This window comes from Strix aluco, chromosome 5 (assembly GCF_031877795.1).
Source record: "Strix aluco isolate bStrAlu1 chromosome 5, bStrAlu1.hap1, whole genome shotgun sequence".
Classification (NCBI taxonomy): domain Eukaryota; kingdom Metazoa; phylum Chordata; class Aves; order Strigiformes; family Strigidae; genus Strix; species Strix aluco.
In genome coordinates, this window is record NC_133935.1 from 87,639,138 (window position 1) to 87,663,468 (window position 24,331).

Genomic DNA, 24,331 nt, shown 5'->3' on the forward strand with positions numbered 1-24,331 from the left:
CCTGCCCTGGTAGAACTCGCTACAGCCGAGCTTCAGCGAAGCTCCTGAGGTAATAACACCCCTGGGACTGTCGGTGAGCAGCTCTGCTTGCTGAAAATTAGAGAAATGCAGGAAGTGAGGTTTAGAGCTTGCCTTTGGGTAACTGGCCATTAAAAAGAGATTACTGAAGACCTAATGACTGCTTAAATGCCCCTTTAGGGGTGCAGAGCATCATTGCCTGTATTTTGAGGGATTACAGATCCAGCTCTCCTGCTGTATTTAGTGTAGGCAAACTCAGTTTTAAATTCTTCAGTCCTGCCAAGCTGGCCAAGTATTACAACACTTAGCAGAGGGATATCATTTCAACTGCCTGCACAGCAACTCAAAAAACAGACCGGCATCCATCTTGGGAATATGTGCATCAACCCGTGGCTGCTAGTGGTCCTGTTTTACCTGTGGTGTGCAGCGTAGCCTGGCCATGAAGGCAAGAAAGAATTCTGGGGCTGATATATGTGCTCTGCCTCCCCTCAGGTGCCCCTGTTTTCCCTTGAGCCCTCCTGGCTCTAAAGATAGAGACAGGCTGCTCGAGAAGCAAGAGCGCAGGGCTGGAAGAGCTGTCAGCATCCTGTAACTCTGTTTAGGCCGACAGTTTTGTCCGTGCCTTCCCTGCAGGCTGTTTTATGGTGCTCAAAGGATTTAACTGCAAAAATGCAGCAGTTTGGCAGCCAGAGATTAGGGTGTTAGTGCAGAGTGTTGGATCTGGAGATAAAATTAAGGTTTCTTCCTGCCCACAAAGCCTGATTTGTAAACAGAGAGCGAGAACCGAGCTGCAGCAGCTCAGAAGGAGTTGATAAAGTTCAGATACGCATTCAGGAAGCCTGTCGGATCCTCCAGCTGTGGATAGTGGCTAATGTGGTCGTCCAGCACAGATACCGTGGACGTGGGAAGCACCTTCCTGTCAGAAGAACGCAGCAAATTAAGCACAGGAACTGCCGCTCGGCCCACAACCACCCAGGTGCTACCAGTGAGGAGGAGAGAACCCTCTCACACAGTTGGGATTCTGCTCATAGCATGGTTTTGGGACAAAAAAGGCTGTAGCGGCTACAGCTGATCACTCTTCCAAGTGGTGGATTTACTTCAGGTTAGTTTGGAAGAGAAGACTCCCTCAATCGATAAATCTTACTTCAGTCTGATGCGGTTTTAAAATGCATGACTGATTTGACTTGAGAATTGTGACTTTTGGTGCCTAAAATGGGGAAGCGATTTCCAAACTGCTTCTCTGGCTGAATCGCGTGGCTGTGCAGGTTAGGGGGGGGAATTAAAAACAGCCTTGTTGGGGTTTTTTTGGAAAAATCCAAGACAAAATCTCCCTCAAAATGAAAGCCCCGTTGCATATTCCCACTTTGTGGCAGGTATTGTCTTACTTGTAAAGCTGAAGAAACTCTGGGTGTGGATTCACAGGGTCCAGGGGCCCGTAGATCAGATGCACTGCAAGAAAGAAGCGCAGACAGAGCTTTTATACCCAAGGACATCCCTAAACCAAGCCAAGGAAACCTGTTGCAGACATGTTCCCCCCTCGCATGGAGCTCAGGAAGCTTTCAGCAGAGCATTGAGCAAACCAGCTGCCAAAGGGGCTCTTGCTTCTCTGCCCTGGGGGTCAAGTTCAGCCTCCAACCCTCCTCCTGCAAACACCAAACTTGCCTTGAGTGGTTGCAACTTCTCCTGAGCTTGAAAAGCACCTCAGCTTGCCTGGGCTGGAGAAACTGGAGGCTCCGTGGAACAAACTCTTTTTTTTTCCTCTTACTTTAATAATTTCACAACTCTCCGCTGTAACTGAGCCATAAACAAGAGCAGGGAATTTTGTTACCCCCTGCACAAACTGGATTTGAGCCACGTCGTCTTCATCATTAGTGGAAGGAGCCAACACCGCCTTCCAGTGCCTGCAGGCGAGGCGGGTGATTCCCAACATCCCAACCAGTAAATCGAAGAAAATGGATTCCTACTCACATGGGACAGAGGTGGACATCAAAGCCCCAACCCAGCGGTCTCTGTGCTTCTTTCTCTGGTTTATGTACTGCAAAATACTGAAGAGAAACCTGTTGTTATACAGCAGACGATGCCTCGAGGTGTTGCACAGCCTGGAAATGGCTTTATTTAGGAAGGGAGAAACAACCTGCAGTCTGGGGAGATGGGAGGATAAGGTTTGAATCCTTCCCAGCTGAGATGGTAGCAAATTTGTGTCCTCTGCTCCCAGTCAAACGCCACGGCGTTGTAAAAAAGGGGGTGAACTGTCGTAACCTTTGTGCTGGGCGATGCAGTGAATCGTAGAATCCCAGAATCATCTCGGTTGGAAAAGCCCTTGAAGATCCTCCAGTCCAACCATGAACCTCACCCTGACCGTTCCCAACTCCACCAGATCCCTCAGCGCTGGGTCAACCCGACTCTTCAACCCCTCCAGGGATGGGGACTCCCCCCCTGCCCTGGGCAGCCCATTCCAACGCCCAACAACCCCTTCTGCAAAGAAATCCTTCCTAAGAGCCAGTCTGACCCTGCCCTGGCACAGCTTGAGGCCATTCCCTCTTGGCCTGCCGCTGGTTCCTTGGCTCAAGAGACTCATCCCCCCTCTCTGCACCCTCCTTTCAGGGAGTTGCAGAGGGCCATGAGGTCTCCCCTCAGCCTCCTCTTCTCCACACTAAACCCTCCCAGTTCCCTCAGCCGCTCCCCATCACACCTGTGCTCCAGACCCTGCACCAGCTCCGTTGCCCTTCTCTGGACACCCTCGAGTCATTCAATGGCCTTTTTGGAGTGAGGGGCCCAAAACTGAACCCACTCATCGAGGGGCGGCCTCACCAGTGCCGAGCACAGGGGTGAGATCCCTTCCGTGTCCCTGCTGGCCACACTCGTGCTGATACAAGTCAGGATGCCACTGGCCTTTTTGGCCACCTGGGCACACTGCTGGCTCATTATCAATCAATCCCCCCCCAGGTCCCTCTCTGACTGGCAGCTCTCCAGCCACTCCTCCCCAAGCCTGTAGCGCTGCTGGGGGTTGTTGTGGCCCAAGGGCAGAACCCGGCATTTGGCCTTAGTGAAACTCCTCCAGTTGGCCTCAGCCCATGCTCCAGCCTGGTGAGTGAGTCACAGTGAGCTGCAGTCAGCCAGCAAATGAGCACCAAAAGGTTGATTTACCCCTTAACAAACCTCGTGCTGCTTTGCTTGGGCAGCAGGGCTAAAAGGAGGGTTGCAATCAGATCCTACAAATGGTCAGGGCAGAAATCAGCCACCGCAGAGGCAGCACCATCTGAGCGCTCCCATGCTCACAGGCATCACGGCGGCTCTGAAACCGTTTCAGTGCCCCGCAGAAGAGGAGCCAGCGTGGAGGAACGCAGGAGAAGAGGAAATTGCACTGGTCTGGTCTTGCAGTGAAAATCTGAACTGCTAACAGCTCCTCAGCCTGTCTCCTCACCCCAGCCAGCAACGTGGTGACTCCTCGCTTCAGCACAGCTCTTGGGGGCTGAGGCTCACAATTTAAACCTCAGGTTCAAGTCAGTTGGGTTATAAAAAGCCTTCCAAGGATGGGAAGCTACACTAAATAAACATACTGATACTCTGACACATGGCATTTAAAGGGCTGGAGATATTTTGGCACTGAGCTTCCCATCAGGTCTGTGCTGCCAACAAAGGTGACACAGCAAAAATTTGCCACGACGTGACTTGCCAAAGGGGCAGTTTGTCAGCCAGTGTAGCCATTGCTGGGCTTGGGCGTGTATCCCTCGTTACAAAAGGCAATTAATGAGTGCCCTTGGGTAAGGCTGAGCTGTCTGGTCCTTACTGGGATTTGTCTGAAGATGGTGGGAGGAGAGAGGAGTTTGTATGCTGGGGGAGAAGGGGACACAGAGGTCCCACTGAATGGGGATACTGAACTCACAACCACCAGCCCAAGGTCCTGCCAAAAATCCCAAACTGGAGAAAACCAGATTTAGCTCCAGCTGTTAATAAAAACGACAGATTCAAGCCCCTAACTTCTAAAGGAGAAAAAAAACCCCACATTGTACATCTCCAGCGTCGTCCTTCTCCCAGTGTGCAGGCTCAGATCCTCCTGATTCGACTTCGTTTACCTGCCTTGCACCATCCCAGCAAGAATCCCTGCTCCTGCATCACCGCCCAGCTCTTTTTTGGGGTGTGATGATGATTCCAGACCCAGCAGAAGCAGCTGGAGGCTCTGGGGTGCCAGTGTCCAGGGACCTGGCTGAGCTCTGGTAACCTCCGAGCTGCTGCATGGCTCTGCCTGCAAACAGAGGGATGCCATGGGTGTAAAACTAAGCTCAGGCAGCAATTAACAGTGACATACATACCTGTCAACAACGAGATTGCCGTCGTTGGTCCGCACCACTGTCCACATGTCCCAGTACTCTGCCTGCGAAGGCTGCGTGTAGGGCCCAAAGACAGCCCCAAGCCTGGAAAAAAAAAAAAAAAAAAGTTCAGAGCGGCACGGCAGTAGCCGTGTTAGCAGACAACTCAAAAACTAGCCAAAGGCAAAAAACCCCAGTTGAGCGCTTCCAGCTTCTACTGTGAAACATGTGGGTGCAAGCACAGCATTGTAAATCATCCCCCGAAGGCACCCAGTGTTGGACTTGGCCAGTTTAAAGGGCTTTTTGGAAAAAAAAAAAGGGGTTGCAACATCTGATAAAAATATGTATCTGATCGCGTGCCGTATGTGATTAGGGTTTTCATTGCCTCTGTAACCGGCGCGAGTCCAATACTCATGGGAGAGAAAGATTTCAGCGTATGGTGAAAAGCCGTGTGGTTTATTATTAGGCTGAAGCGCTTTGCCAACATGGAGAGGGAATGGCCCAGAAGATCAAGGGCGTTCAAATCCAGGGGCAAATCTCTCCTGGGACAGTGCCAGGGAAACCGCTCACCTGCCAAATACCCTAATTCCTACGTTGGTCCCCTCCCCGCTTGGCTCACGTCCCCCGTACGGGCTGTGCCCAGCAGCATGGAGACTCACCCTCTGGAGAAGAAAAAGAAGTTCATCAGCCGCGTGATGACAGGGGACAGCAAACCCCCATCCTTGAGGATCTTGGGCAGAAGGGAAAAAAAGAAACAGCACTACTCGGTATCATACAGATGGGTAAATCCTGCCTCCTCAGAGGGCTTTTCCCCTGGCTCCCCATATTCCGGCAGTTTCCCAGCTCAGCCCTGACCCTCAAGATGTACACGAGCTCTCGGCGGTGAGACGTCAGCGCTTCAAGGGGTGATTATTGGGATATTTGGATGCAATAAGCCGCACCCTGACAGCCCCTGCTTCTCCCCACCGCCTCTAACGATGCCTGTGAGCAGCTCAGGTGCCATTACCGAAGCGGGAAAAGCAGCAGGTATCTGAGGCAGGTAAAACCCCAAACTCACAGAGTCAGCCTTCTGCTCGAGGGGCGATTCAGTACGACTAGAGGGGGTAGCAGCTCACCTTCTGGATGAACCGGGGGTAGTGCGTTTCGGGGAAAATCCCTGGAAGGATGTCAAAGAACAGAGTTGTAGCGCTACAAGTGTTTTGCTCTGCATCTCCCAGTCTCTTCCCCGTCTTCATGGTGCCATGAAAGGTGGCACAGGCAGCCCCAGGACTGATGCTGCTGGTTAATTACAGCACCTTAATTGCAATTCGCTTGGGGTTTGGGTGGTGCTTTTTCTCAGACGGGAAGGCCATCCTGTCCTGTGGATCCCCATCCCTCTCAGCCCACCCACCCCACGACACTGGACAAACCTCACCTCCATTGGATAAACATAGGCTGTTGATCAAGATGCTTCCAGTTTTATTGTGCTCATACCTGGGCGACAGAAGAGAAGAATGTGAAACACAATTAGACCTACAGGCTCCAAGAAGTGACCGACCAGCAGGTCAAATTAACAGTATCAGATCATCTCTGCTCCCCTGCTGTCCCTGGCTTGATAAAAAGGAGCTCGGGAGGGAAGTTAAACATCCTAGCAGCTGGGATCTGATGGATGGGAGCCTCAGATCTGCCCACCATGGATGTGTCCTGAGACCTCTCAGCCTTCGTTCAGCTGTAGGTACAGGGAAAAGGGGGTTCTGCGCTACATCCTTTCACTTATCTGCTGGAAATCGCCTTGATGGGGACACAACAAAAAGCAGCCAGAGCATCAGTAGTTGCAGTGACCTGTGCAGCAGCTCCTGTGCGACCGTATCCCCGTAATCGTGGGACAGGAGATTAATCCTCTGGTGGCGGAGGCCGAGGTGATGCACCAGCCCCTCAACGATGCTGGCTTGCTCAAAGATGGAGTAGCGGTGGGGCCTCTGTGAAGCAAAGCAGGAGAGGAGCCGCAGTGAAAGCCTGAGCCCACAAACTCCAGAATAAACACCCAAATGGAGAAATACGGGGTGGAGACCAGTAGTTTGCAATCCCGGACAGAGCAGTTGGGATGTCCTGGGCCAGCAGTTATGACCACAAGCCTATGGGAGCACTGCCCATGCCCCAGAGGGGTCAAGGTGTGCTTGGGAGTCACTTTAAACCCAAGTAAAGGTGAGGTGGTGACAGAGCCAATCTCCACCATGCACTTTCCTCATCCCCCCTGCTACTATAATGTCTTATTCCTTTTCCAGATGTAAATGGGAGAAGAAACTGGACTGCAAACGCCAATTTTCCGGGGATGCTGGCATGGCAGAACAACCTCTGGGCCAAAAGTGACTGCAAAAATCCTCTTCCCAGGCTACTTACAGGCTTGTCACTGAAACCAAATCCTACAAAATCCAGAGCAATCACCCGGTGAAACCGCTGGGTCAGCCCTTCCCAGATCTGGAAGAGAAATGCATTAAAAAAAAATAGCTAATGGGAGCAGAGAGAGGAAAAGTCTGTGGCAATGCACAGCCATGGATGGCCATGCTCCCGGCCGCTCCCCCAGACAGCACCTTCCAGCTCCAAGAAAACAGCAGGAGGTTGAAATTTCCCAATAAACAGCAAGACCATCCCCCAAAAAAGCCAAGAAATACTTGTGGGTCTTTTTCTCCTGCTTTGAGCTGGAGTGTGGGAAAGGGCAATGTGAAAAAAGCTCGGCTCCTGTGCAAGGCATGGGGAGAGGAACAGGGCTGCTATCCCAGAGCACAGTGGTGCCCCCAGCAGAAACTCCTCTGGAGCATTTCCCTCTCCGGGCTGAGCCCCGAGTCCATCTGCTCATCCCCGAGAGGGAGAAACCACGGGGTTTCCTGCTGGCATCCAACCCCCCCGTGCACTCACTCCCCTCACCTTGCACCAGTCGTAGCTGGAGGTTGGGAAGCCGTGTAGGAGGATGACAATGTCGGAGCTGCCAACAGCACCGGTTGAATCTGAGGAGGGAACGAGGCACCTCAGGGTCAGCTTTCCCCCCCCCAATTTCCTCCCTTGTAAGACAGGTGTTGCCGTTCGAGCCCAACCAGCAGCTCGGTGTTACCTTTCCCTTTGCTCCCCCAAAACCAAGCGTGGGTTTGACTCACACAGAAGCTTCCCAGTGCCAGCGTGGCTTCGGAAACCCGGCCAGATGAGCCACCGCAGCTTCTGGCACCAGCTACTTAATGCAAACTAAGGTTTTACTTAGCACAAATTAATTGCAGCTACACTTAAGTTGCTACACTGGGTGACAACCACTCCAGCAAATAGGTTTTTTGGTATCTTTTCCTTGCTGTGACCGACCCATCAGAGGATCCTTCCCTATGAAGACCAAGGTATTGACACTGGTGCACAAGGACCAACCTTCATGACTTCACTCAATTAAAACGTTTTGATAATGAACAGCCACACTGCACCTGGATCCATGCAGCAGCTCCCCTTAAAGCCATTATGTTTTGGGAGGGATTTGCCATCTCCCTGCCTGGCCTTGGGGACATCCCCAGGGCCACCGAGAGGAGCAAAGCCCCCAGCCCCGCTCCCCACCGAGATGGATGAGGTGTCCCCAGGGCTCGGTGCGGCCCCGTCACCTCTGTAGAAGATGTTCTGGTCCTTGTAGGTGAAGTAGCCTCCGGAGGACCTCCAGGAGAGGAGAGCTGGGGAGAGCTTGGGGGGTGGGATGTGCAGGTAGACGGCGAGAAGGGGCACGCTCAGCAGCCCCACCTGCACCCACAACTCCTTCATCCTGCGGGAGAGAGTGAGGCGCCTGTCTACCAGGATTTGCCCCATAACCCCCATGTGCCCCTAACCCACCTCCTTGCCCCCATAACCCCCATGTCCCCATAACCCAACTCCACATCAACATAACCCACCTCCAAGTCCCCCAAACCCCCACATCCCCATAACCTGCACATCCCCAGGCTGGCAGGTCCATGAAAGTGGTCTCTGCAGTAAAGGTTAGGGGTCTGAGGGGGTATGTGGGCCCCACTGGGGGTCTGAGGGAGGACATGGGCTCCATAGGAGTTTTAAGGGGGTGTGTGACCCCACTGGGGTTCTGAGAGGGAATGTGGACCCCATAAGAGGTCTCAGGGGGGACATGGGCCCCCCTGGGGGTCTGACAGGGGACATGGTCCCATATGGGGTCTGAGGGGGGACATGGGCCCCACTGGGGGTCTGGGGGGGGAAATGGGCCCATAGGGTGTCTGAGGGGGGACACGGGCCTACTGGGGGTCTGCGGGGGGACATGGGCCCTACAGGGGTTTTAAGGGGGTGTGTGACCCCGCTGGGGTTCTGAGGGGGAATGTGGGCCCCATAAGAGGTCTCAGGGGGGACACGGGCCCCCCTGGGGGTCTGACAGGGGACATGGTCCCATATGGGGTCTGAGGGGGGACATGGGCCCCACAGGGGTTTTAAGGGGGTGTGTGACCCCACTGGGGTTCTGAGGGGGAACGTGGGCCCCACTGGGGGTCTGGGGGTGCACATGAGCCCATAGGGGGTTTTGAGGGGGAACGTGGGCCCCAACCTGGGGCTGGTGGTCAAAGGGAAACAGAAATGGGGGGGCCCCTAAAGCCCCGCCCACAGGCCGCACCCTCGCTAAGCCCCGCCCACACAAACAAGCCCCGCCCCCTCACCCCCAGCCCCGCCTCTCCACGGGCCGAGCCTCGCCCTCAGCCAGCCACGCCCCCCGCCCCCCTCCCTGCCGCGCGCCCCCTGCCCTGAGAGAGTCGGGCCCCACCCCTCGGCGGCGGTGGGCGGAGCCTCCGCGCGTGGCGGGGCCGCGGGGCGGGCGGCGGGACCGCGCGCGCCTCACCTGCCTCAGGTACCTCGGCCGCGCGCCGGCACGGCGCTGGCCCCGCCCCGCGCATGCGCCGCCCGCCGCCCCGCCCCGCTCCCCGCGCGTCACGGCGCGTGCAGCCGCGGCGTCCCCGGTTGCCCGGCGACGCTTTAGCGCTGTCAGCCGCTCGCGCCCCCTACGCGGCGCCTGATTGGCCGCCGGCGCGACGGGCGGCCAATCGGGGCGAGGGTAGTTGCGGGGTGGGACGCCAGAAGCGGACGGCGGGTGGTCGGGCGGGAGTGAGGGAAAGAGGGGAGCGGCGGGGAGGAATCTCCGTTGCGGGAAGATGTCGAGCAGGAGGAGTATCGGGAACCCGGAGGTGGGATGAGGGACCCTTCCCCTCGCCGTCACCCTCCCGCCGGCGGGCGGGGGGAATCGGGGGGCCGGGCCAGAGAGCGGCGGCGGCGGCCTCCGCTCCTGACGGGGGCAGCCCTGGGTGGCCCATGGGGCTCTGGGGCTCCAGCGGCCGGGGCGTTTCTGGGAGTTGCTGTGGGGACCGGAGGGGGGGTGGGCGGAGGGCGGCTCTCGAGGGCCTCGGTGGGCCAGTGCAGCATCCAGAGGCGTTACTCGGAGCGGGCGGGAGGTTTCCTGGGGCCCCTAGAGCTGGGCGTGCTCAGGGTGAATTGCGGGTGGAGACGAAAGGGGAGAGAAATTTGCCTTTTGAGGCTCTAAAGTGGCGGTTTGGCAGGGGATTTAATACAGAGTTGGAGATCCAGAGGTCTGTCGTCCTGCCTGAGAGCAGAGGATGTCTGAGAGGATGCCTGTGGTCTCGCTCCTCTTTTTGTTGTCTCTGAGAGCTCTTCAAATTGCCTTTTCTGTTAATGGGGGTTTTTTTGCCTTTAAAACAAATACATGACTGTATGTTGACTTCCTCTTATATTTTCATTTTTAAAACAGTATTTAACCAGGCGCATCCCTCAGAATCCCAGATACCAACATATAAAAACCCGCCTTGATACTGGTAAGTGAAATCGTTGTAAGGTAAAAAAACCAAACGTGAATCTAGGAGTATACAAAAATATGATGAATCTCTTAACTGCCTCTGTCCTGAGCTACTTTACCCCAGATACTGTGGAGCTATGTCAGAACTTGCATTGCGATCGTGATGTCTCTGTTGTGACAGTTTCCACAGGAATTACTGATCTTGGAGTTTCTGTATGTGGGCTTTTCTTGTATAAACTAATACCTTGACAAGGGTTTCATTCAAGATAATTACTTAAGGGGTGTCTTTGTGGATTTTTTGTTGTTAAAGTGGTTCAATTTTATCCAGTAATCTCTGCTTATAGTATCCACATAAAAATGTTGGCAAAGTGACAGTGTGGCCCCAGTTGTGCTTGAAGCAGCATGTTGGAGGTAGGATTTGAATACCAAGGTCCTGATTTTAGCTCCCTTAGAGAGAGGGCTGTAGTGTACTGAGTTTTAAGGAGTGACTTTCTGAAGGCGATGACTTTGTTCTCCAAAGCATTGTCAAAACAACTTATGCTTTTGAGTAGAGAGGGCTTGGTGTGGAACTTGTAAACTGGAAGGCTGTTTTTCTGGAATAACGCTGTTCTGATTCTTGTTGGTTGACAAGAAGCTCAACGTGAGCCAGCAATGTGTGCTGGCAGCCCAGAAAGCCACTCGTGTGCTGGGCTGCACCCAGAGCAGTGTGGGCAGCAAGGCAAGGGGGGGGATTCTCCCCCCCTCTGCTCCGCTCTCGGGAGACCCCCCTGCAGTGCTGGGTCCAGCTCTGGGGGCACCAACAGCAGAAGGACACGGACCTGCTCGAGCGGGGCCAGAGGAGGCCACAAAGATGCTCGGGGGGCTGGAGCACCCCCCTGTGAGGACAGGCTGAGAGAGTTGGGGGGTTCAGCTGGAGAAGAGAAGGCTCCGGGGAGACCTTAGAGTGGCCTCCCAGGACTGAAAGGGGCTACAGGAAAGGGGGGAGGGACTCGTCATCAGGGGGGTAGGGATAGGACGAGGGGGAATTGTTTTAAACTGAAAGAGGGTGGATTTAGATGAGATATAAGGAAGAAATTCTTTATTGTGAGGGTGGTGAGGCCCTGTCACAGGTTGCCCAGAGAAGCTGTGGCTGCCCCCTCCCTGGAAGGGTTCAAGGCCAGGTTGGACGGGGCTTTGGGCAACCTGGGCTAGTGGAAGGTGTCCCTGCCCGTGGCAGGGAGGTTGGAACTGAATGATCTTTAAGGTCCCTTCCAACCCAAACCATCCTGTGATTCTGTGAGTAGCAGGGTGTGGATATTCTGTAGTCCTCCCTGAAAATCCTGTAAAATAAAACTCGAGTGCATTCTGTAGAAAAACTGAAGCAGCGCCTGTGGGTATATATAGAAGATTTGAGCTCCTCTGGTCATGAACGTTTGCAGTGACTTCCTCTCTCCAGTATGGAGGCTTTAACCTCTGGACCACTGCCCGTTCCCAGAGGCGGTTGGCAGTCGGAGTCCTGCAAGTCCTTTGACTGACTTTGCTATTTAGCTCGGCCTTCCTTGCGATAGAAAAGCACGAAGAGGAAAATCGTGGTACTTTTGATTTATGGATGCCTTGTATTGTCATGGTGAAAGAGGATCTACAACAAACACTTGTAATCATAGTCTGATATTTTCCTCCCCTAAAAAATCTAGGTCTTAATAGCACTGAAGAAAATCACTAATTAAAAAATTGTAATGAACTGATTTTTTTTTTTTTTTTTTTTTGGTTACAGGAAACAGTTTAACAAAATACACTGAGAAATTGGAAGAGATCAAAAGAAGTGAGTATCTGGAGAGGAGCAGAATGTAACTTGCGGTGAGTTAGTTCCAAACTGAAGGAGCATCGAGGAACAGGGGGTTGAATCCCAGGCCCTCCGTTTGCTTGGAGATCTCCACTCCGATGGTGCCCACAGCCTTTTTCAGGGATGAACTGTAGAAACACGCAGCAGCAGGATACAAAGATGGTTGGTTCTTTGCTGGGCACCTTCCACTTTGTGCTGTGCCTTATTTCTCTGTCTCTCACAGTGCTTTACAGATTTAACTTAAGAAACCAGGCAGGCAGATCTAGGAGTCTTTCCAGATCCTTCTTTGTGCAATTTTTGTTATTGAGTGGAAACCAGACAGGAAGAGGTTTTCTGGACTAAGAAACTAGACTAGACTCATCTGGGAAGACTCAGACTGCGCTTCTGAGATTTTATTTCACTTCTAGGTAACAACTTGAGATCCTTTACCTTTGTATAATTGTCGCATACTTAGATTTCTATCAGAATACTCAAAGGTAGGAAAAAGATGAGCTCATTCCTATGTAACTCATTAACTTCACCAGAACTAAACACTGATGTTTTGAGGACTTTGGGTTGTTCAAGCTAATGAAAGCCTAACTCATATTTATTTCAGTCTATTTTCCCACTGAAAATGGGCTTTTTTAAGAAATTACTGATAAAGCTAATGTTCTACTACTTTATTTTCAGCTACTGTCCAGATTATTTTCACATAGAGAGCCAGGAAAGCTATTAAACCCAAAAGCTGCATTTATTGATGTGAAAGAAAAATCGTCCCCGTTAATGACTAATTAGGATTTTAAATGTTCAGTCTTAGACCCACTCACTGTGTTCCTCTGAGGTGGTAGTGTTCATACTGTAAGGGAGGTCACTAATCTCTCACGTGAATATATTTGTGCTCAGCTTTGTGCAAAATGGTCCTTTGTTGCCAGTTTGTTTGTTGGTTGTTTTTTTTTTTAAACACCGCAGGTCTTTGGGGAAAATCAAAAGAGAAATGACCTTGCTTTCCGAAATCCTGTGTTGACTGACTAAGATTTCAGTGCTTAACACTGGATTGCCATCGCTTTGTATCTGTGCTGAAAATCTTGTTGTATGGGTCTAGTTGGTTTTCAATCTCTGCTGTGAATCTGGTTTTGTTTCAGGCAGGACTCCTTTTGTTTAATCGTGGTTCTGGAGTCCGGTAGAAACTTTCTCATTATATTTGGGCTGAATAGACACCTTGTGTTCCCAGGCAGTTTAGAAACTTCTCCCCCTTGATTTCTCATGGATAGATGATACTGTTTGGACACAACTTTAAATACCCAGCACAGGCAACTCTCTGTCTCTTGTGTAACATGAGAGAGTGGGACTTAATACCCCGAGCGCGCTGTGGAATCAAAAATGATAAGAGAGCCGGAACCATGATGATTTGTCCTTTGGAGGATTGACTTGAGGAGAGACATCAAGTCTCTTCCTTTTCTCTGGCGTTGCTTCACTCATTTCTGAAGCTGTGAGGAGTGCATCCTTGAATACAGAATAATTACAGCTTCAGACCAGTTCACCGAAGCAAAAAATGTCAGAAAATCCGAATGGATCTTCCAGGACAGAAGCAGGTACGTCGTGTTGCTTTTGTAGTTGGAAGCAACACTTCTGAAATTTCTTATAACTGCTGGGAGGCTTGCACAAGCATTCAGATTGGTCTGCTCCAGGTCAGGCTTTGTAATAACAAAACAGTTATGCTGTGGTTTTTCTTGTTAATAGAAATAATTTTGGGTGGTAAAGGCAAGGTCTAGGTCATAAAGGCTTGTTTTGGGATAAATAATCTTTGCTTGAGGTGGGTGGAAACCAGCATTTGTTTTTTATCTGCACTGTGACAATGGTTCTGCTTTGTCAGTGTTTATAGACATCCAGGGCTTCATAAGCTTTGTTGCTTTTATTTGTCCTTCTAAATTAAGTTTATTTCTTGCCCTTCACATGACTGCAGCGCTCTTTTTGTCCGTGGCTGGGGAGTTTTAACCATTTGGACATGGGCTACGTGTGGGTTTTGTGTCAGACAGGTGAAATGGGCTGTATAAAAGATAATTCTTGCTGTTATTTCCAAGCTGTAAAGGGAGGCTTTAGCAATCTGAGCTTGAGGCTTGAAACCAGGTGGGTTTGCCAGAACAGTGAAGGTCATTTTCAAGTTAACTGACGTTCTGAAATCTAGTTTATGTGCAGGTCTTGTACCTCAGACCCGTGGTTTGAAAGGCATAGAGCACACTGCAGTGCACTGAGGTATTTTGGATGGGCTCCTTTTTTCTAAGACAATCTGTGGAGTAGCAAGAAGGCACTTGCTTTGCAGCCTAATAAAAATGATATAGGGTAGGATGTTGAAGAATTTGGGAACTCTGCTTGCTCTGAATGCTGAAAATTAATTGGCCTCCCTCTTCAGGAAGTATATTTAAGAGGAAAGGATAGGAATAAATAAAAACAGAGTTGAAAGCTCACAATTTCTCTGTGTCTGTCCTGCGACCGTAATGTGTCCGTTGACTGTCTACAGGGAGAATCTTGTCCGAACAGAATGTCTGTCAGGAAGCGCGTGATCACCGCTTATATTGGGAAGAAATCTCAGCCTCCAGCGTTCGCGTGGCGGCTCCTCTAAACACATGTCAGCTTGAGAGTTTCCATAAGCTAATTTTGCAGTAATTTTTTTTGTGTGGTGGTTACAGGAATGTGGATTGGAGCCCTTCCCCCTTCTCCCCCATCTTCCCTTGTTTAAGCTAATGGAGCATTCAGCAGATGGTTTTAGAGGATTTAGAATTGCTTAACTGGCTGGATTTGCTAAAGGTCCTGCACTCCGTTGTTAGCCCTCTTAGCTGAACAGCTGGAGAGGGACCAGTCTGGAATATCTAAATTGTTGGAAAATTCAAAGGGTTTTTCTTTTTTTATGAATCAAAATCTATGACTTCAGAGGTGGAGCCTAGTAAGGGAGAAGGAGGAAAAGAAAGGAGAAGCAATTTTATTTTTTGAGAGAGCTTAGATTCATTAGAGCGTGGCTTCAGGAGCTGCAGGCAGAACTCAGTTACAGCTGCAGTGCCTGACACAGGAGGAATTTTGTTGATCATCTTTGCCTTTCCCTGCCAGCACAGGATTGATCTTTTTTTTTTTTTTTTTTTTTTTTCCCCCCCTCCTCTGCTATCTTCTTTCTAGCTGTAAATTTCCCAAAGCATGAGGCTTCCATTACTTCCCATGGGAGGCTATTTCATATCAAGATGTTCCTACTGATACTCGTCTTAGCTTCTCTCTCTTACTCCATACACCCTTTTGTTTCACACTGGAAAGCTTCTCTCTTCTTCGTGTTTATGCATCTCGAGTATCTGTATGCAATCAGACTTCCATCCTTGTCATCGCTTCCTTAGCACTGTTAATCTCTGCTCTGGTTGTTTGTCAGTTGTTCCAACAGACCTCTCAGTTTTCTTGCTACCTAAGCTTTGTCTTCAGGCTTAAGATTTAATTAGTCCAGTTTCTCCGTAGCAATTATGTGTGCTTCAAGCTGGTATCCATGCTGTTCTGCTGTTCTGTCAGTTATCCATTCCTTTAACTAGCCATATAAGCAAATTGTAGGAATTAGAATTTAATTGTCAGATAAAGTAAGAAAACCTGGAGCATTTTAATCGGTAAGATTAAACATACATGTTTAGCTTAGTATTTGAAAAGACATAGTCTGAGATACAGTGCCCCTGTGCTCTGCTTCGGCTGTAACTTACACAAATTTAAAAATTCAGGTAAATTAAATCTTTTGGTTTAAGAGGCTTTGCGACTGTAGCAGGCTTCAAAGAACAGCAGACGAGGTGATAAATCCACAAAACTGCTTCCTTCCCCCAGCAAGAACAGAAAACACAAAGTGATGCACATTTGAGGCTAAAAGCAACTAAATCTTCCTTCTCCACTTTAATTGTATCTGGACAAGATCTCTCTCTATAACTGGTATTACTTTTCACAAAGTCTTCAGGTTTGCTGCTCCCATCCTTCAGCACAAGCTTAGTGCCCAGAAATCCTGCCTTGGAGAAGAGTAGCTGGGACTAAGCCCATTACCTGGTATTTGCAAAAGCTGGGAATTTAATTAAAAATTTACATTGTCCTCTTCTGTTTTGTTTTTGAAGATTACAGATATAAAAAGGATGAGCTGTTTAAAAGGCTGAAAGTGACTACTTTTGCCCAGCTGGTATGTATAGTTCCCTCTCTGGCCTCTGAAAGTTGTTATCTTTTATGAACAGCACTTTTGCTTTGTCTAAAGCTTTCTATGATGTAGCCTTAGTCTGTAATTCTTCTGTACTGGCTTCTTCCTGCCCTCACAGATTTCCCTTAATTAAAGCAAACCATTCAGGCCAATGATTTCAGAGTAGTCAAATGCTTTTAGTTGCAAATTGAAGTTTGTAGTGACCCTGTCTTTGAAATTTTCTCCCTATTTTTTTGTCTGTTGCCTTAAGAGGATCTTCAAGCCTCTTATGACAGAAAAGGGCTGTGTAAAGTAGCATTCAAATCTGATCTCATCGAGTTTTGTGTCAAGTAGTCACAGCCTGAAGCCCTCCCTAATAGCAGGTTTAACTGCAGAAAATGGGAAAGTTGTGACTTCAAGGCTTTCTGGATATTTTTTTAAATTAAAAGTAATGAATCAAAATATTTAAAAATGGAAAAATTGATCTGTAAATAAATAGCTGTGTGTTGCTTAAATGTTGGTTCAAGAAAACTAGTGAAAACTAGAAAAAGACAAGCTGTCTTCAAAGGAGGGAAGGAAAGGGAAGGTTAAACCTGCAGATATTGGAGTGGGTTTCTGCAGACTCAGATCTTTAGTTCCCCTGGATTGTTAAGACCAGTCCTGTGACTCTCACTGGTGTGATGAACTGATTTAGTACGTGAATATCCCAGCTCTGCGCTCACAGACCAGTTAACCATGTGTGATTTTAGCCAGTGTAGTGTATCCTCTGAAATGTTTCAGTGACTGAACTTCATAAAGGTCAGAAAATATTCTGGTATTTGATATTGTCAGCATGGCACATCTGTTTTTTCTTTATTCTAAGGTTGAGCTTTTTTTTTTTTTTTGCTACAATTTCTGCTTAATAAAGGACACGCTTGCCATACAGGCATCATATATGCACTTGTATGTGACCTTGAAGTCCAGCAGAAGTTGCATTGAGTTAAATGTGTTTTGGGTTGAGGATTGTTTTTCCTTAAGCTGATCCCTGCTGTCTTTCATTGACACTGGTTCATGCGTATCAAGGTATAGTTGCTTGCTTTTGTTTCCTGCAGGTCATCCAGGTTGCCTCTCTATCTGATGAAACCTTAGAAGTGACAAATGAGGAGATCCACAAGCTGGAAGGTAACAGTATTTACTGTAAGCACAAAGAGAAGGAGCTGTAGATCACTGTCGTATGGTGAACTGTGTCCTGACAGACAGAGCTGACTATTCAGCAAGTCTTTTAATCAGGAGGGAAAAATAACCTGTGGCCTGCAGGCATTCCACTTTGGGACCAGAAACACTCCTAAAACAGAAAGGCTTGCAGATAAGAAAGGCCTCTTGCTGCTGAGTTTATTGTAGTAAGTCAGTAGATATCAAGAATTATGTTTTTCTTGAATTCATAAAATGAGATTTTGAGCCCTTAAAAATAATATGGCTCTTTATTATTTTTAATATGAGGCTCTCAGTAAGTCATCCTTATAAGAGGATGAAGGTAAGGCTGTCTTTGAGACACACATTCTTCTAAGAATAGAAACTGGGCTTAAAACCTGCTTGTTTGTTTTCTGCAGCGTTTTAACTCTTTGTACCCTGTTCTCTCCCCAGATGGTGATTCTGCTGCTCCAGATGCAGATGCTGAAGTCACAGCAGGGACAAACGGGAAAGGAAGCCCCGATGGGACACCTAGTCCAGTCCTGTTCATAAACAACACAGGAGCTGGGGAATCCTATCGGTCCACTCTGCAGAGGTGCCTGATAATAATACTCAATTTTCTCCCTGTCTTAGCAAGACAATTATTTTTATCCAGCCAGTTATTTTAAATTGCTGCTAAGTGGCTTTATACTGTATTTCTCATTCAAGCCTGATTCTGCAGGTCCAAGGATGCGAGCGAGAGAGAGGGTTGGCAGGTTTTCCTGTCTGAATGAGTTTGGTTTGAGGCTGTAACCCAACACTGTGGCCACCAGATGATTGTCTAAATGGCTGACGAGGGAATATGTCTGTGCAATTCAATCCAGCTCCCTGAGTTCAAGAATCCATGTTATGAACTGCTCTGGGAAACTAATGTGCTTTACTGATGATCTTAATGGATTGTCCCATGATTGAGAATAAGAGTCCAATTTCCAAACCCACTACATCGCCAGTCAAGGTCAGAGATATGAGGAAGACACTAAGAGGAAGCTTTGTCTCAGCCCTTCCCTTGCTGTACCTGTGCAAATGTTAACAGAAGACTTGAGACACAAGCCTGACAAGCTTGACGATCGTGTATCAAAGCTTTCAGTTTAGTGACCACTGAGAGTATCTGGAGGTTTCAGTTCATGTCCTGTATCCAATTTAGTGATGAAATGGAAATCCTCTGCGTAGCACTGACAGTTATTTACTGTGTCTAACTTGCTGAGATATCGATGTTGGCAGCTTCTTAGAATTATTCTCCCTCACCTCAGAGTCACTTAAGACATTGAATAAAACTCCTGGACTTGACTGATCCAAAAGAGTACAGTATGTTCACGTAGCAAAGCTGTGCTCTGTTTATTTTTTAAACTGATAAAAATTAAATCAGTCTTTTACAACGTACTGGAAAGCCTGAAATAGAGTCTCTCTATTTTTATGTGGTGTCTGGCTGGACTGGAACATAAATGGGCTATTGAAACATTTGGTGGAAAATCACTCTGACCTTTTCTTTTTTTGTGCCATAACCTCCTCTTTCCTCTTGTAGTGTGATAAGTGGCGTTGGTGAACTGGATATAGAAAAGGACACTCCAAAAAAAGTGGACACTCAGACTAAAGACATGCCTTATCCCGACTGCCCCTTCCTGCTTTTGGATGTACGAGACCGGGATGCGTACGACCAGTGTCACATTATTGGAGGTGAGGAGGCCAGAATCCCACAGCAGCCCAGTGTCAACTGGGATCATATATTCAGCTTTTTGTGTTGTTTTCTGGCTGGCTTCATTTTTTCCCCCATGCTGGGACACCGCTTGGGTGCAGAATGCTCTCAGCACTCATCCTGTACACCCATCTTTCCTGGAAGATAGATGAGGGGAGCAAGCTAATGTTAATCCCTTATTCAGTGGGTTTTCAGGTCTGTTGCACTCTAACAAGTCTGTGTCAGTTGTATTCCAGGTAGGTGTTTAGCTGCTGTATGAATTTTCTCTCTTTTTTTTTTTTTTTTTTCTTTCTCCTCTGCAGCTTATTCCTACCCTATTGCAACGCTGTCTAGAACCATGAACCCATATACAAATAGTATTCTGGAATATGTATCCTTTACGTATAAAGTGCTGGAATGGGGGGATGTTGGTGGGGGCTTCCAAAAACAATCAGAGCAAAAATAATTAGAGCTGTGACCAGGACAACGTTTAACCACCAAAATCTGGGGATTTCAAGAGGGTGGGAGGGGAGGTCCTTTACACTGGCTGTGACTGCCTGGTGTGGCTCCACTGCCACCATCAGATGCTGGATTCTAGTTCCTCAAGGCTGTCAACACCTCTTGACTCCAGCGGGAGCTGCCTGAATTTGGCTTTTCTTGGGATTTTGGCTGCTGAAGGCAAAGCCGTATTACTTGGACACCCGTCCCCTGCTGTTGCTGGAGCACTGGGCTTCTTGAGGGATGCATTGATCAAATCCTTTCACTTCCTCTCAGCACCTTGATGAGGATTGGCTTTTCTCTGGAGGAGAGAAAGAGGATTATTAGCTAAGATTAGGCTGATAATTTCCCAGATTGTTAGATTGTGAGGCCTGCAGGGAAGAGGGGAGGTTGTACACGAAGGTGCTTCTTGCTATTGCCTGTTACTAACCAATCACAAGTTAATCCTTAGCTCTTTTACCTATCAGAAAAATGCACATGGAAAAATTATCATTTTGTATGACAATGATGAGAGGTTAGCGAGCCAGGCTGCGACAACCATGTGTGAGAGGGGCTTTGAGAATTTGTTCATGTTATCTGGAGGTAAGTGGGGATGGGCAGGACTCCCTGAGATCTCGGGTGGGTAGGTCGAGAGCGGAGAGCAAGGGTTGAGTGAGCTGGAGATTGAAAAAAGCTGGATATTCAGCTCTGTTGAGTGTTTTATTTGTGACTGGTAAAATTTGTGATCTATACGTCTACAGGCCTGAAGGTCCTTGCACAGAAGATCCCAGAAGGTCTGATCACCGGCTCATTCCCCGTGTCCTGCCAGGTGGCAGCTCCCACTGGATCTGCCCGTAAAAAGGCCTCTCCCAAAGTGCCACCTGCACGTGCTGAAAATAAATGGAGATTTTCTGCAGATGATCTACAAAAGATAAAGTACTACCTGGAAGAGGAACGCATTCCTTCAGACACTGCCAGTAAGACTCCAGGACAAATGCTGCAGCCACTTTCTTTAGCTCTTGAGCCTGCCCTGCAGCAGTTCTCTGCTTTTCTATATTCTTTCCATGACACTGCTGGGAGAGGGAGAGTTTTTTTCTAAACTGACTGTGAAGATCCATCAAAACCTGTGCTATGCCAGTCCCAGAGGACTTAAATCTTATATAGCTACATGAGGGCAAAATCCTGGGCCTGCTGACGGTGGGCATATACCATTCTGCCCTCTATATTTAAATGTCTGTTACTGGTGATTAATAAATTTTTCAAATTCTTAGCCTGCACAGCTAGATAGAGACTGCCCAGAACCCTGCACTGAATTATTCATGGGTCTGTATATTTACAGTGAGAGCTGGAGAGCCGACGAAGACCAACAGATCATTTGTGTGTCCTTGTGCTCAGTCACTTACACAGCTTCTGATATTTGGGTGGTTTTTGTGTTGGTTTTTTTTTCCACAGGCCGTCTCAGCCGTGGTTCTTCAGGCCGCGATTCCAAGGTGACAACCGTGAGGAGCAGCCCCAGCACCGCTGGCAACGTGGGATCCCTCACTGCCCGCTCGCTCAGCAGGAGCAGCTTCCAGAACAGGCCGTGGAAATAAGCAGCCGTGTTTTCTTCCGCTGAATACCTGAACGTCCAGGTTCTGGGAACCCCGAGCAGTGCAGCCTATTTGTCATTTTAGGAATCTGCAGAGAAAAGGAGCAGTGATATATAAATGGCAGCTCGGGTAAGGCTGGGGCAGCTGGAACAGTTGACGTTTTGTAGAAGCAGGAACGGGGTCACTTTGGCAAGGCTGACTTTTAGGTGCAGTGTCAGGACAGAGTTGATATCACTGATTTTGTAGAGGAGGGAGGATACTGGTAGTAAAGCCTGCAACCAGTAGAAATGGTTCTGCCCAGCTTGTAGTTCAGACAAATGAACTCATGTCTGTAACAAACACTCTCCCCGTGCTGCGCCCGGAACCACGGACTGTGCGAACAGGAGAACATATGTGAAAGTAAACAGGCCAGAAGTCATCTGTGGACAAAAACCCTGGTGTTTTGTAGCAGAGATACAGACGTTCAGCAATTTGCCAAAATGTTGAAGAGAGGATTCCGTGAGGTTTTTTTTTTAAAAAATTTATGTTAATGAACAGAAGTATTTGTAATAAAGTTGGTTTTGGAAATAATGTCCAGCGTAGCACTGTAACCTGACAGTCGTGTTTACTCATGGACAGTGTGTGAAACAATTCTGTATTTTTAAAGGTGAGCTGGAGGAGACAATAACTGTTTTCTCGCTTCTTTTTTTCCTTTACTGCCTAAAAGGTTTGCCTTCTAACTGTGCTTTTTCTGCTTTGTTCCTTGCTGTGGCTACGGAGAACTACTGTGTGGTGGTTTTGGTTCTAAATGAGATTAAATGAGAGAGTAAGGCTGCCAGATGCAGGTTTTTAGCTGGGTTTTAGCTGACATGTCTTAGGGCAAAATCACTTGTGCCCTTCTTCTTGGTGTGCAGGCAGAGTGTCTCTTTAGTTTGACTGTGTACCACTGGTTTGCTCCTTTTCCTACTTGCCAGAGCAGGTTGCTGGTCACTGGAGCTGCAGAAAACTCTGACATACGTGGAGGAACCAGTCACTCTTCTGCTGACAAAGCTGACTTCCCTCACCATCGTACAGGCAGCTGCAAGTCGAGGTTAGGAGACAGAACACCATTTTGCTTCATAAAATGCTTTTGTGATAGTTGGAGGCAAACTGTGTTCCTCAGTGGAGCAGCAAATAGCTCTGCAGTTCCAGTCCCTGACAGAGGCTGGAAATTTATTCCCAGTTACGCCCTTGCCAGTGTTTTTTGAGTAGCTTCTTTATGGTTAGGGTCACTGAAGGGAAATTTTCTTCTGCCCTCTCACCAGGGTCCCTAAAATCTAGCAGGGACCATGAATCTGGTAACAGAACAGGGTGTGAAGATTTCATAGACAATAAGTATCACAGCTTTCAGCAAATCCGTGCTTCCAGCACACCAGTATTGGCTGGGTGACCCAGAAATCATCTGAATCTACCCAGTGACAAAGCAGAGTTTCCTACTAGAGACACTGTAGGTAGTTACGGAGAGGTCCTGCTCTCTAGCCTTTACCTAAGGTATTGCTCAGCTTTGGCTTCTTGGTCTTGTGGGTTTTGTGCATGGCTTGGTGGGTTTTGGTGTTGGGTTTTTTTTCCCCCTTTTTGAAGTAGACAAGTGATCTTCAACAGACCCCAAAATTCACCTGTGGTGCAGATCATCAGGGGATAATTCTGGTGAAGGGGCAAGGTGAGAGAAATTGTACGTAATTTCCAGTTTGCAGTTTAAGGCTCAACATCCCTGAGTGCATTTATCAAATTTATTGTGTCTCCATGAGTCTTAAATCAGAGGAGGGCCGATATGGGGACTCATTCTGACGAGAGCTGTAACCTCAGTCCTCTCCAGAGAAGAGCGAGGTGATCAGCACAAACCTCTGCTGCGGTGTCAGGATCCCCCAGAGGGAGAATGAGGGAGAAATCAAGGGATATAAGGCAGAGCCAGCATTTAAAATGTACCAAACAAAGTACTTCAAAGAGCTGAATGCCCCTGTGTGTTCAAATATATTTTTATATGTAACAAAATCTGATTGCAGAGAGGTAACTTAAAGCTCCCAGCTTCCCAAGGAGGTCCTTGGATGCTTTAAGTTGTACAAACCAACTCTAATTTATACACACTGCGAGTCAGGCTGGTCAGGGCTGAAGATAACGGGTCTGGTTGTGCCTTATTTCAGCCCATCCCTAGGAAGCTGGATGCATCTCACAGTCTTACTGCTCTGCTTTCTCACCTTCCTACTCGATCACATTACTGGAAGACTTCTTGTTGGTTTAGTTGTAGGTGTATTTATTTTGAATGAAGTAGCTTGTCCTCCTAGCTCAGACCAGTTGGCTTTCTGTGGAACGGCAGCATCACTTCTTAAGAAAAAAGTGTTTATTTAAATGGTCTGAGCCTAAAGCAGGAGCTGTAGAAACCTGGTTCTTGTCTGCACTCTTCTTCACTCACAGCCTTGGGCAGCTGACTCGCCTCTGGGGGCTTTAGTGGCAACACTTTTAGGTGGCCTAATAAAATAAATAAAAGCTAAATAAAGATTTCAGAGGAGTTTGGTACTGAAGCATGGCAGAAATACCCCATTTAGCTTTGAACATACAAACGTGGCTCACGCAGCTGCATAGTCTGAGCTTGATGCCCTGAGTCTGCTGCTCCTTCCTGCTCCATACGGCACCTCCATTTTTATGAAATAAAAACATTGAACGAAGGAGCATCTCCTGCATAATTCAGATGGTAGCTTGCCTGAAAAATTGATTTAACTGAATGTGCACAGGAGAGGTGAGAGCCAAGAGAATCATTTATTGTGTGTTTGAAAGACAGGGACCAGTACAGCACACGGGGTCCCACTGGTGTGTGAGTAGGGGGTATTTCAACTCCGTGAGCATGCAGAAATGTTGTTAAAGTTGTAAGCAAATATAAAATGCCTCTGTCTGAAAATGGAGATGAGACGTGGGGGGTCATGTGTGTCGCCTTAAGTCCTGATTTTGCTATCCAGCTGTGGGAGATGGATCTGAAATCTCTGGCTGCTCTGGGCTACGGGAAAACCTCCTGAAACAGACGGACAAAACTAGTCTGAGCTGTTTGAGATCCTTCAAATCCAGGGCATCAAAGGGAGAACTGAATGTACTTTCCCATCGTCTTGATGGTTTTGTATGGTTTTGGACTTTTGACTTGGTGTTTTTTTGGAGAAGAGAGTCAAACTCTATGGAGTCTGGGAGTTTTAATTGTTTAATTTAATAAAAAGTGAATGCCACCGTATGGCTGAACGCTTCTTTTCAGTTTGAGTGTTGACAGCTAACAGAGAGCG

At 48.3% G+C, this 24,331-nt stretch overlaps 2 protein-coding genes across 4 annotated transcripts; one reads left to right on the forward strand and one right to left on the reverse strand.

Moving 5' to 3' along the window:
* Positions 1 to 113: 113 nt before the first annotated feature.
* Positions 114 to 9,217, reverse strand: MEST (mesoderm specific transcript). Of its 2 annotated transcripts, none has more exons than XM_074828120.1 (12): positions 9,160 to 9,217; positions 7,940 to 8,094; positions 7,233 to 7,312; positions 6,708 to 6,785; positions 6,150 to 6,286; positions 5,743 to 5,801; positions 5,444 to 5,484; positions 4,988 to 5,058; positions 4,332 to 4,433; positions 1,987 to 2,063; positions 1,404 to 1,467; positions 114 to 934 (listed from the first exon to the last, which is right to left on the reverse strand). In XM_074828120.1, the coding sequence occupies exons 2-12, from the start codon at positions 8,091 to 8,093 to the stop codon at positions 817 to 819; spliced, it is 981 nt and encodes a 326-aa protein (XP_074684221.1). In that variant the 5' UTR covers position 8,094; positions 9,160 to 9,217; the 3' UTR covers positions 114 to 816. The 2 variants fall into 2 exon arrangements, with proteins under 2 accessions (XP_074684221.1, XP_074684222.1); XM_074828121.1 differs by having other exon boundaries at positions 9,085 to 9,199.
* Positions 9,218 to 9,422: 205 nt separating this feature from the next.
* On the forward strand, positions 9,423 to 24,279 carry CEP41 (centrosomal protein 41). 2 transcript variants are annotated; one of them, XM_074828122.1, is made up of 11 exons: positions 9,423 to 9,502; positions 10,081 to 10,144; positions 11,879 to 11,926; positions 16,048 to 16,109; positions 17,195 to 17,264; positions 17,727 to 17,868; positions 18,835 to 18,986; positions 19,308 to 19,375; positions 19,950 to 20,064; positions 20,223 to 20,438; positions 20,914 to 24,279. In XM_074828122.1, exons 1-11 carry the CDS (start codon positions 9,470 to 9,472, stop codon positions 21,051 to 21,053), a joined length of 1,110 nt encoding a protein of 369 aa, XP_074684223.1. In that variant the 5' UTR covers positions 9,423 to 9,469; the 3' UTR covers positions 21,054 to 24,279. The 2 variants fall into 2 exon arrangements, with proteins under 2 accessions (XP_074684223.1, XP_074684224.1); XM_074828123.1 differs by lacking the exons at positions 19,308 to 19,375; positions 19,950 to 20,064.
* The last annotated feature ends 52 nt before the right edge of the window (positions 24,280 to 24,331 follow it).

Bases quoted from the DNA above. Each gene is read 5' to 3' on its own strand.
- MEST (XM_074828120.1), bottom strand. From the start codon at position 8,093: ATGAAGGAGTTGTGGGTGCAGGTGGGGCTGCTGAGCGTGCCCCTTCTC. The intron at 7,313-7,939 runs GTGACGGGGCCG...TTCCCTCCTCAG, and splicing joins CCAGAACATCTTCTACAGAG to ATTCAACCGGTGCTGTTGGC. The intron at 2,064-4,331 runs GTATGTATGTCA...GTTTCTCTTCAG, and splicing joins GGCAATCTCGTTGTTGACAG to TATTTTGCAGTACATAAACC.
- CEP41 (XM_074828122.1), top strand. From the start codon at position 9,470: ATGTCGAGCAGGAGGAGTATCGGGAACCCGGAG. The intron at 18,987-19,307 runs GTGAGGAGGCCA...TCTCCTCTGCAG, and splicing joins CCAGTGTCACATTATTGGAG to CTTATTCCTACCCTATTGCA. The intron at 20,439-20,913 runs GTAAGACTCCAG...TTTTTTCCACAG, and splicing joins CATTCCTTCAGACACTGCCA to GCCGTCTCAGCCGTGGTTCT.